General features: G+C 40.9%; 1 protein-coding gene across 1 annotated transcript in view; it reads right to left on the bottom strand.

Annotated features, from left to right (window-relative positions):
- The window catches only part of cntln (centlein, centrosomal protein), a 92,348-nt gene that overhangs the window by 38,092 nt on the left and 42,256 nt on the right, over window positions 1-12,000 (bottom strand). Inside the window, exons 14-16 of the mRNA XM_075463071.1 lie at window positions 4,294-4,394; window positions 1,939-2,036; window positions 501-1,030 (exon numbers count right to left, since the gene is read on the bottom strand). Coding sequence (XP_075319186.1) covers window positions 501-1,030; window positions 1,939-2,036; window positions 4,294-4,394 — 729 coding nt within the window. The remainder of the gene's footprint in view (window positions 1-500; window positions 1,031-1,938; window positions 2,037-4,293; window positions 4,395-12,000) is intronic.

Raw genomic sequence — 12,000 nt, 5'->3', positions numbered from 1 at the left:
GGGGTTAGTAAATATGCAAAGAACCAGTAAATTAAATCAAACTGCCAAACTGTCAATTTCGGGGTAGCATGACTAGTGCATGAAAATGGCATCACTGGAAGGTATCAAGGCTTTGGCGGCCCCCTTATCCCTGGGCTTTTCTGGCATCAGTTCAACTTTGTGCAGAGAGGTGGCTAATTTTGCATGCAAATTTCAGTCAATAAGCTCCAAGCAAGGCGTCCCAGGATATTTCAAAGGATCTGACAGTAGATTCCCCCTCCTCTCTCCTTCTCTCTATCATTCTTGCGCACATTCTTCTTTTGGCTTCTGAATACCAACTAGACAGACAATGAAATTCAATCACCCATTTGCTTACGCTTTGCATATGCACACTGTCCCCTCGATGCTGCGTGCCCCCCACAATTCAGCCAGCACATCCTCTCCACTCTAGCAGACTAAAAATAATGAGGGGGGAGGACGAGAGGATAAGAGTGTCAGTGTGTGTGCATGTGTATCATTACCCATCTACGCTCATGTCTTCCCACTCGTCCTTAGTGGGACTGGGGCTGTGGCCTTGCCAGCTGATGGCTTGATTGGGGCTGACTGTTTGGTGGCGGTGCTGGTGTAGAAGACTTCTGTGCCTCGTTGTCTTGAATTTGACCTTGCTGCTAATGTTGTTAGCGATCCCAGCTGCCCGTGTTGGTCCTCCTGCACGATTCCTATAGAAGTCCCTGGCTGCTCTGAGAATCCCTAGTTCCTGTCTCAGCTTGAGCAACTGATGATGAAGCTTGGTAATCTCTTTTTGAGATGCGGCCAGTCCTGCTTCTAGAGCCATGATCTCACCAAGATGTTTTTCCTCCTGGGCCTTGGCCTTGGCACGAGATGCCTCTTCTCGCACAGCTTCCTGCATTTGCAGATGATCCACGGAGGCTCTGAGTCTGTGGCAGTCGTGGGCCAAGTCTTCATTGGCCTCAAGTAACTGCTCTTTCTCCTTTCTCAGCCTGTCTGCCTGCTCCTCCAGGGACATCATCCTCCGCTCCAGCTGGTCAATCTGAAAGTATCAAATATGGGGCCTCAGTGGTACATAATAGTGTTTTTTTCACCCTCCATATCTGTAGTTTTTACCATCAATACTCAAACTCCTGAAAATGCTGTTATGGTCGAAGCCAGTAAAAATAACACGTAAAATCTGAGTTCACCCTGTTTGAGGTTCTACAGTATGCCTGTAAAATTCTCCCAGAAGTTCCAGTTCCTGCTTCGACCTGTGACATAGCATGCACGCATTGTTTTTTTCCCTCTCCACTGACATTTTCCCAAGTGTATAATTACAGTTTATATGTTCTAGAAAGGGGGGCAGAAAAGGCCATGGACATCTGAATGGCACCTCCTTACCCCGAGCATCTTTAACTAGACAGCAACCAGGAACACTTAGTCCTTTTGTTAGATCTTCGATGGAAACTGTTTAAGAGAACAGGGGCTGCCTGCTGGGTTTGTGCCTCCAGGCAATTTTTGCCTTTTATTTGGTTCTCACTCTGCCTGCTGGTGAAGCCTGGTGCCTTTCAAGCAAAATTAGATGGCTATCCCCACCCCTGATAACTCACTGTCATGAAAGGAAAGTGGGGCAACATATGAACTAATGCCAGCAGGTTTTAAAAGCACGGATAAAACAAGTGCAACCTACTAACAGCTTCGGTATAAAATTAACTTCAGCTTTTAAGGAACACATGTACTGTTCATGACTATTTCCAGATTTTTAATTTTCCCCAGGAACTAAGAGAGCCAAACTACTCTCTAGCTCACATTTGACTCAGAAATACCTCCAAAGAGTGAGAAGACCTTTAAATCATCCTTGAAATAGGAAAAACAAATTTTCTGAGAGACATCCTGCTGGGGATGGCTCTGTCAGATTTCTTTCATTAGTCATGACAAAGAAGACTTATTGATGGCATAGTGCTGTACCTTTTTAAATGACTGCTCCATTCGGCCTGAAGAAAGAGAAGGCTTTTTTGGAGTGCTGCTTTTGACCTGATGCTCCTCTGCCATTTTGTGAAGCAATTCTTTAGAGAGGAACAAAGGTTGTTATTGTGACACATTGAGTCAAATTCAGGCAACTCAATCAATAGAATTATTATAAAAAGGGTGCATTAAATCAATTAACATGAGGAAGGTCTAATTTCTGTCCTGAGGAACAGTCTATTTTTTTCTTCTTTTGTCATCACTTCGCTAATGCACTTTTCATGTGGCTTTGAAATTTGCCCTGCTTAAACTTACCACCTGCTTTTGAAAAGCATATCAAATAGAGTCGTTTTATTCCTGATGAACGGGAAGGTATTTTTAAAAAAAATTTTTTTTTTGGTGGCCAAAAGAGAAAAAAAACTAAATTAAAGGAAAGCACAGTAGCCTTGCATACTGTGTGCAACCTATCTCCAGGGATCTTAAACAAACCAAGAGAAGTGCTTGAATCCCCGGTGAACACATAGCCCCAGGCTGCACTGCTTTGTAGTCCACTGTGTTTCCCCAAAAGGACATCTAATCTCCACAGACAAACACGCTGCTTTATTCTGGGAACATCAATGATGGCATTGCCAAACACAAGATTTAGTCTTTACGAGAACAAAATGCATGCAGGACTCCAAGTGATATTTTCTGCACACACGTCTGTCTAAACATTCACAAAAATACAAGTTTTGTGTCGTTATTTGACATACGATAGCTGCCTTCCAAGATGGAAGGACATATTTTGCTCACCTACTGTATATGCAAAGGGCAACATAAAACAATATAACATTTACTGCCTGTCATTGTCTCCCGTCCAGCAATTATGACAAGACGACCAAAGTAATTTGTCAAATGAGGCTTTAAAACATCAAATATTAAGGACCTCGACTCCTCAGGTCAGTTGATCTGCAGGAGAGTGATCTGGTTAAACAAAGAAAAAAAAGGGGGGGCCACAGTATGAGAAAGCAGAAAGACAGAAGGTTATGTCGTATAGTGCTGCTCCCTTGCTTTGCATTGACGCCTTGCCCAGAGAAGTTTGTTACCTTGAATTAGCCTTCCCTTTTGTCTTCCGAACATGTCACATTCAATCACATAGAGCACCAAATAGGACAGGAGGGCTGCTGTGTTCACTGGGTACATAACCAGGTTGAGAGACAATTATCCAGCTCCAGTTCGAGTGGCATGGGAGTTGGCACCTCAGCACTACCTTGATAAGAAGACGCGGTGGCTCCCTAGTCACCCACTGTTGAAGGAGGTTCCGGCACTGCCGCATACATTAACGTCCCTCCCATGTCTCCTCATAGGATGTAGCTCAAAGGCCCCGTTCCTTTCATCTGCTGCCTTTCGTTAGTGTGATCTTAGCGTGAGCTCTTCAACCTCACATCCTTTTGATCGGGTCACAAGTGTTCCACAGGAGTAAATGCTGTGGCCACTGACAATCTTCCCTTACTAATGTTGATTTCACTTCAGACTGGCTCCTCATACACAAGGCTTTATTCTAAATACTAATAAGAAATAGAAAAAATAAATCACTTAAACATGAGGCATTTATTGATTTAAATGAGCAATGTCTTCACTTCTATTGCGTGATTACGAGTCAGCACAGATGTAAAAGTAAGTATCTTCTTCCGTTGAAGTTTATATCCCGGCATTCCTAACGGGACTCTTAATAGGGGAGAGTTCAGTATTTCAATTAGTGTAATCTTTTAAATGACACACTGCATTTCTAACAGACACCGTCACTATTTGTGAAGAAAAAGAAAGTGATCTGAAACAAATTCGCTTATTGAACCACGTTAATTAAAGGCACTAGTTAAAGTGGTCGGCATCTGACAGCGTCACAGGTTAGATTAAAAGTAATCTGCTTTTGAACACCAACCACTATATTTGCAGACAAGATGGACACCATTTGATCTTCTGATCAATTTGCCTGGAGTTGATCAAGTCTTAGTTGAGTTGTCCTGTTAATTCTACTAGAAGCAGTGTTATTAATTCTACTCATTTATACTCGTATCCCTGTGAGGAAGAGATAGCTCAAAGATGCTACTTTGTAGAAATGAAATGCATTCTTTTTTCTTTTTTTTTTTTTTTAACAATTACAAGTAAACTTTTAGCATTGATCATAGATCTTTGCTTAGCAGTACAATAAAACTTAAAAAGAGGTTAATTGTGTATGTAGATTTCAGCATTTCCAAAGTAAACTGAATTGGGGAAAACAGCCAAAAATAAAGTGTGTTTTTTTTTTTAAAGAATCACGATCACTCTTTTTTTTTTAAGCCTCTCCCACAAGCCCCAACTTAAAGAAAAAGGGTTCACCTTGGTGTTCATTAGCGAGACACATGTGGAGCTCCTTTACAGTGGCCCGGTCCATAGCGGCCTGCACTCGCAGCATGTCCAGCTCCTCTTCCAAACCAGCTCTGCAGACACACACATTGTTCATTTTTCTTCACACCAAGTTTTTACGTAAAATATTAAAGGACAAGACCGTTTTTTTGACATTGGGCCCTTGATTTCACATTATAACATGATGTTCTACTCACCCCTGCTTGTTGTTGGTAATTTGGAGCTGTTCCGAAGATATTCGAGAGGCGTCTGGCTGCTCTCTTGAGATATTCGGCCATGAAACGGTTTCCTATGGGCAACGTTATACAGGCACAAACTATGCTGTTTATAATTTATTAATTACTGTACACTAGCACTGATAACGTGGAGGTGCGTCGCTTACTTAAAAAAATCCGGGTTACTGTAATTTTGAATTTTTGTCGTAAAGTCTGTGTGTGTTTGTCTGTGGGCTGTCTGTGGTAGTAGCACGATGATGACGTCAGTAACACCCACTTTACGACAAAAATTCAAAATTACAGTAACCCGGATTTTTTTAAGTAAGCGACGCACCTCCACGTTATCAGTGCTAGTGTACAGTAATTAATAAATTATAAAAAGCATAGTTTGTGCCTGTATAAAGTTGCCCATAGGAAACCGTTTCATGGCCGAATATCTCAAGAGAGCAGCCAGACGCCTCTCGAATATCTTCGGAACAGCTCCAAATTACCAACAACAAGCAGGGGTGAGTAGAACATCATGTTATAATGTGAAATCAAGGGCCCAATGTAAAAAAAACGGTCTTGTCCTTTAACTCCCCAGTAATTGCTGACTGATGTGGAGTTTTTTTTTTCTTCTTTCCAACAGCCAATGTGAGTTCCTTAGAAATTAGGGCAGCGGCTAAGGCCTTTTTTCTTTTCTTTATAATGTTTGGTCGACAGTAAAATGCAACCATTTATTAATAATACAATCTGCTTAATTCTGTTACCTCTGTATTGTTTGCTTACTTAGATTAGTTCAAAGCACTTTATGCCAAAAGTAAAGAAATAAAAAAAAATCCATCCGCTAAATAAATGCTAATCAAAAACATCTACTCACAGCTTCCAGACTGACAAGTCTGCCTGCACTGCAGATGCATCTGTATGCATTTTTTGTTCATCAGCCTCGTAAATGATCAGCAGCCAGTACCATCAGCCAATTATCTCAAAATGGATTTAGACTGACCGATTAACTCATTCAGGCCTGATGCAACATATGCATGCTTTTATCTTTAGGGCCTAATGCAGCGTAAGTGTCACATTATTATTATCAAGATGAATAATCAATTATTTCCATGACAATATGGATAAAAAAAAAAACAGAAATGGTCACTGTCTAAGTCTATGGTTTAACCTCTCAAATGTTTCTTAATTCATTTCTCCAGTTTGTTCAGAGGTTGAGAGATAAAAGGTTTTTGGTTTGAACTTTTTCAGGAAACTCTCAGGTCTTCTAGGTTTGTTGTAAGTTAGACCTTTCGCTGAAATGGGTTCAAATGTCACGACACAAGCCTTGTATGATTTGTATCTTTGAAATCTCAGTGGAATCCGTTATTGTAGAAACTTTGGAGCACATTGTAGCTTGATTCTTATGAGCTGGCTTTCCTTCCCAAAAAGAAAGATGGCATGGTGAAGAAATCAACTAATTAAAATGCTTTTTAACTCACCTGGAAATCAAAGTGACAGGCAACATGAAACACCAAGGTAGGAAAGTACTCTGTGCATAAGTGTGTGTTTGTGTGTGCACCTTAACAGACAAACAGGCTGTAAAGTGTGCCCAATTACCTCTCTGCAATTAGTTTGATTCCTGCTAAAGGCTAATTATGTGGAGCCATGCTCTAGACTTTGCACTTTCAAGTTATTATTAGGACCCCAACTGTAGTCTACTGAGGATACACACAAGCCCACAGAGACAACCACACCTGAAACACACACCTAATTTCCCTCCCCTCTGCTCCAAAGAGTCTGAGAAAAACACCAGAATCAAGCTCCAACTACTGTAGTGGCATTCTTTTCTCAGTTAGCCTCATTACAAAATGTTTCTTTCTTTCGACTGGCTTCTTAAGGCACGTTCCATTATGAAGCCTTTTTGCAGCAAAAGGGCAGTTGTGGCCAAGGCAAACTACGATGAGCATAATGGCACTTATGGAGGAAGCAGATGGATATGTCCCTTCTCTATAGATTTTCCTCCATAAATGGACTCAAGTCAATGACGCCCCAGCACTGCCCTATGAGTCCAGGCTGTTAATGGTTCCAATGCGCTGAAATATGCAGTACGTAGCGTGAGCTTGTTTCATCTCGTGTTTCTCTTTTATGCCTTTTCAGATGCTGACAGTATTGATGCCAAACCAAAGTTCACGTGGAAAACATTCGGCTTGGTTGAAGGATATGCATCGTTTCTCAGACGGAAAAGAGAATGGATTTCAATGGAGGCCCGAGGCCTCTGTTTTCATGACATAGCATTGTTGCCATGGAAGGCTATTGCACCCTTATTCACGAACACACAACTAAGATTTAAATAAATATGGTGACATGTTTTTGTTGATGTAAATTTGGTGGCATATCCTAAATCTTCACCATGGGCATTTGAGAAACAAATATTCAGTTAAAACTACCCAAAAATAACAAACGCATTCAAATGGCTCTTAAAACTCAGCAAGTGCGGACTGTTAGACTTTTCTTTTAGGCCAATTCAACAGATGACACCGCAAATTAGCAACAGCCATCCCTTGAACCACTTGCTCAATCACAAATAGTCCATTTAAGTTCTGTTTTATTCCTTTTTATCTTTATTTTTGAACATGACACACACAAAAAAAGTGAAAAAGTGTTTTTTCCTTAGAAGTGGAGGTCTACTGTTCAATGTCTCACTCCACACATATTAAATGAGCATATCAATACACAAACAGTGGACAGGTATCTATCTGCCTATTTCTTTCTGGCTATGAACACCAGAAAAGAAAAGTTCTTAAATTTAAAGGTAAATATCACTTGGTAGGCAAAAAAAGGTGATCGGCTAAAACTGAAGGCAACAGACAGGTGATGTGTTTGGTAACAATGTAGTAAACAATGTAAGCCGGTGTCTCATGCCGCTCTTTTGCCCCAGCTTTAATAAGCATTTTTGCTCCTGTGCGGTGCTAGAACTCAGCCCTGAGCCATCCACTCTGTGTCATTTGATCTTGTCTATACCTGTGCCGCGCCCAACACTGCTAAGAGCAAAAGCTGCTAACCTTCATCCACAAGGGTGCACAACACAACATCTTCTGCAACCCACTGTGCTCTCACATGCCAGCCTCCTTCGTGTTTCTTGCTCTCACATTAAAACGCATGAGAAGAGCGGGGAATACGGTGGTAGGATTAAAACACCGCTGGCACTTTCATCACTGGGGAAAGACTTTTGTTTGGGTTGTGCATGCAGGTGTGGTGTGTGTGTGTGTGTGCACGCTTTGGTGGGGGGTCTATAAAATCAAACTTGGGCTACTAGGCTGTTCATTCCTGAACAGATTTACGTGAATAAGTGACTGATGGAAATCAACATACTTTGATACGTATTTTAGCTGAAGGCAGTGTAGTGGTCAACGAGTCTTTTAGTATTCAGGAGTCGGGCTTTCCAGCCACGGGCCGGGGACACGAGAGACAAAGATTTATGTTAGTACTATTCATAAAAGAACTGAAACCATCAACTAATTTACTATCTAAGCAGCATGATGATGCAGTTAGGTATCCTACTATAAAATAAAACAATATCATAATGTCGTATAATACTGAATATGAGAGAGAGGTATTTGGAAAGCTAAAAGCAATTTGATCCATTGAACATCAATTTAAACATGAGAGGAAATAGTCTCCAGAATGTGAGGTCCGTATTATATTTTGCCTGTTCGAGACTATATAAGATGTGATGGTATTTTAAAGTTTAGATCATTGTCACTTGTTTTTTTTTACTTTTCTTCTTTTTTCTAACTGATTTCCCACGTAATTAATAAGGGGAGAAAAAAAATCGCAGTTGTCAGATTTAAAGACATGCATAAAACATTCTGTTTGTGTGGGTTTGCGTACAAAAATGTGTCCCTCCTCCGACTAAGTCCTGGTCCAGAGGGCAAAAGACTCTCATTACTTCTAATACCTTTTAGCGAATCAAGATGAAACGAAAAGAAATAGCAAAATATGAGGAACATTAGGGCAAACTTTATTAAACTTAATTAGAGTCAACGTCGCTTATTGGGGAGGTTCATGTCTATAATGGTCACTCTCGACAGAGGAGCAGTGCAAATGATCTCAAAGGCTTTTTCCCCAGTAATCGCTATCTAATTTATGCTTTGATGTCGTCTGAGTACAGCATCTCAAGTCTGAGGGTTCACTGCATGTGTTTATTCTGTTTATGGAGCCTAAATAATCCCTGCCTCTTTTTACCAACAGACCTTTAACAACAATTAACAAGCACGGACATGGAGTGCCGCAGACAGATGCATAATGAGACAGATAAAATGATCCCACTGCGACTTTTCTAGCCCACCCTGCCCATAGTTGCTTGCCAGCAATTTACCACAACCAGAAGGATATCATCCTTGGTGTCAATTAGTTTATCTGTTTGTGCCTTTTCCCTTAAAAGCACACAGAAAGCAAAGATATCTTTTCAACAGGTTAAATGTTTAAAGTGTATAAAAAGCTGGCTCTTTGTGCCATATATACTCAATTCATAGTTATAGTGTAAAGGAGTTAGTATGACTAGACTATCCACTGAATAAACAATAAAAGTATAAGAGTAGTTCCCTACTGCAATGAAAAACTGAAATCATTGGGTTGGCTAGCACAAAAACCATGGAAAAAAATAACTGGCTTTCCATTTCAAATCCATAAAAATCCGAGGTTAGCCATGAACACACTACAGTCTTAATGAGTATCATCAATGTCCAGAGAAGTTGACCGTACTTTCAAAGTAAACGGTATGTGACAATTTCTGAGTACACAAGTGTCCTTCGACGCTAAAAGTGTCCCTAATGTGTCCCGGTTGTATGAGATTGTAACTTTGAATGGGTTAAAGTACTATGAACCATATGAGTGATCCAATGTCAGAACAGTATTACATCATCTAGTCAATTTCCGAAATTTACAACAGCTACTATATTAAAAAAAAAAAGCACAATAACAAGATCATGATGCATCAAAAGTTAATTTGAACAAGTCTCCTATATCGACAGAGCGGCGAATGAAAAAGGCAGAAGTGTGTGACACAGATTAAATACCCTTTACAACACTTACAGGTGGATGACTGTAATCTCATCATTCAAGCTGTATCACTGCAGTCTGTTTTTGACCACATCTGTATGAAGTGAATCTGAGATTGGCTCTCCATTAAACAATGCTGCACTTATTCTTTTAATTTCATAACAAATACAGTCACACCTGATGGTAAATGGACGTTTTCTTTTCAACAAACTTGTGTACCTGCATAAGCTTTGGCCATGGTTCTGTACCTCTCTGTGTTTGCGCTTTTTAAACATACATCTACATGTTAAAGCGTTTTGCAGCCACTTGGGGGCAGTTCTTGAAATATCTGAAACAATCTGGATAGTGTGGGCCGCTCTTGTCTGTGTCGGTGCTGTTGATGGTCCTGTAGCTTTGCTCTGCTGTGGAAAACGCAGAATTGAGAGTGGACAAAGATTTGCTTTGTGTTGGAATGAAGTTAGGTGTTGAAATAATGATGACTGTCCACTGCAGCTGTTGTCTGTCGGTTTTCATCACTGCTTCTTTGTTAGTTATTGATTCGGGCACTTGTCGTGTTTGTGGTGAAATCTGTTGTTGTTTTTCCCCTCCTGACTCGAGGTAAGTTTCAGCCAATCAACAAATTACCTTGAGAGCTAAGCTCTGTTAAGTCTTTTTTTTTTGGAGGACTGCATGCAAGTTTAACTGTGTTGACTGAATACCAAAAGTCCTTCACTCTGCCTGAGGTGGCAGCCACACAGACAGATGACCATGAAAGCACAAACAAGCCCTAAGTATAACCCACGACCAGTGTGAAATGTCAGCGGGGAACCTTTAAAAACCAAAGTAATGTTGTTTTTTGTGAATGCTACCATACTAAATGAGATCCAAGCAACTGCTTCACCTAAATATTGGGGCCTAAGATTTCTATTTAGCTTCAAGAGCTGGAAAAATGCCAGAGTTCAGGGTTGTCTGTGATGCAGGAGTACAGCCTAATAAAAATAATCAACTTTACTAATAAACTTTGGCTGTGAAGGAGCTTAACGGATTGAAAAGTCTTGCTGAAAACCTTCACAAAGATGCTAGATAACATCAGTATAACGTTCTAATGTTCACATATTTCAAATGTGGCCAGCTAATTCATTTACATACCTTGTAGTTAAAGCAAATTAATGTCGTAATGTTACATGAAAAAATATTTGTCATGGGTTCATGCAACTGATGCCTGCTGTAAGTTTAAAGGAACATTTTTTGTTAATACATCCTCAAGTTGTCAAACTGAGCCACAGGGTGTCTTTATATCAGCTAAAAGAGTAGAAAAACAGACCTGTTTCACCTTTTTCCTCAATCTCTTGTTCAGGTGCAGAGGTGGGAGGGGGCTATGTTTGTTAACTTCCTCTCAACACTGTGGGGACCCACTGTGCAGGAGTTATCGCAGCAATATTCATATTGGAAATGGTCATCTAGGCCTCAAGACACTGTTATATAGGTGCTGTATTTGGAGAAGGTGAGAGGAAGCATCTGTGAATGATGTTATGACAATGAGGAACGCAAATGAGAGTTTAAAGAGAGACTCTCCTCTAAAGGCTGCCACTATGAATTTAAAGCCCTAAATTTCTCGACTGCCACGAGTTAATTAGTCATTAGCGGATCATTGAAAACACTTATCTAGCATAACCTTCTCAAGCCCAATTATTATAGCACGGTCAATGGAAAAACAAGCTTTAAACTGCCTGCCCCATGAGTTTCCAAACAGCTACTTTAAAAGGAACTCAGGCTTTCTTTGACTATGATGGACACACCTTTTGTAATCTCAATAGCCACTTCACAAAAATGTGTGTACTGTGTTGCAGGGAAGTAAAACTGGTGGATTAAAAAAGGTTGTGCTAGAAGTTAAAAAACCCCAAACTATTCGCTTCAGCTAATTTTCCTAACAGGTAAAAGTAAAGAGTAGAAAAGGGATGTTAGGACTCTGTGAACACACACAGCTTTCTGAATATGGGAGTGAAGACCTGGAGGGGAGAGTTTCCAAAAGAACAAGTGTAAAGATCTCAGCAAAGTTAGCACCAGCCATCCGGGCAACAACTGGTTCCAGGACCAAGAATTGAGTAAATGAGGTGTAGCTCAGGGGCACATAAAGGGATCAACAGTAACCCCGACGGACAGGCCAGTTACACAGCTAGGAAAAAAGCCAGCAGTTCTCCATCCCTTGTGGTTTTCCTTACAGGTCAGATCCAAGGACACGGCTTGTTCACTCTGGTCTGTTCACCTCCACATGCCCCGCCCTCAGACCATCAAGTGCTCGGCTCTGCTCAGCTCTAGTCGTGGCCAGGCAGGCAGGCGGACGGACATCCCTTAACAGGCAGCATTGGCGGCACTACGGCTGCTAGCCTGTAATTAGCTCGGACAGCTCAGGCTTGGAGAGAAGCAGCCGGGCTATATCATAATGAGCTCAGCTGGGATT

This window comes from Odontesthes bonariensis, chromosome 4 (genome assembly GCF_027942865.1).
Source record: "Odontesthes bonariensis isolate fOdoBon6 chromosome 4, fOdoBon6.hap1, whole genome shotgun sequence".
NCBI classification, from domain to species: domain Eukaryota; kingdom Metazoa; phylum Chordata; class Actinopteri; order Atheriniformes; family Atherinopsidae; genus Odontesthes; species Odontesthes bonariensis.
This window is presented reverse-complemented; position numbering and strand designations above follow the sequence as displayed.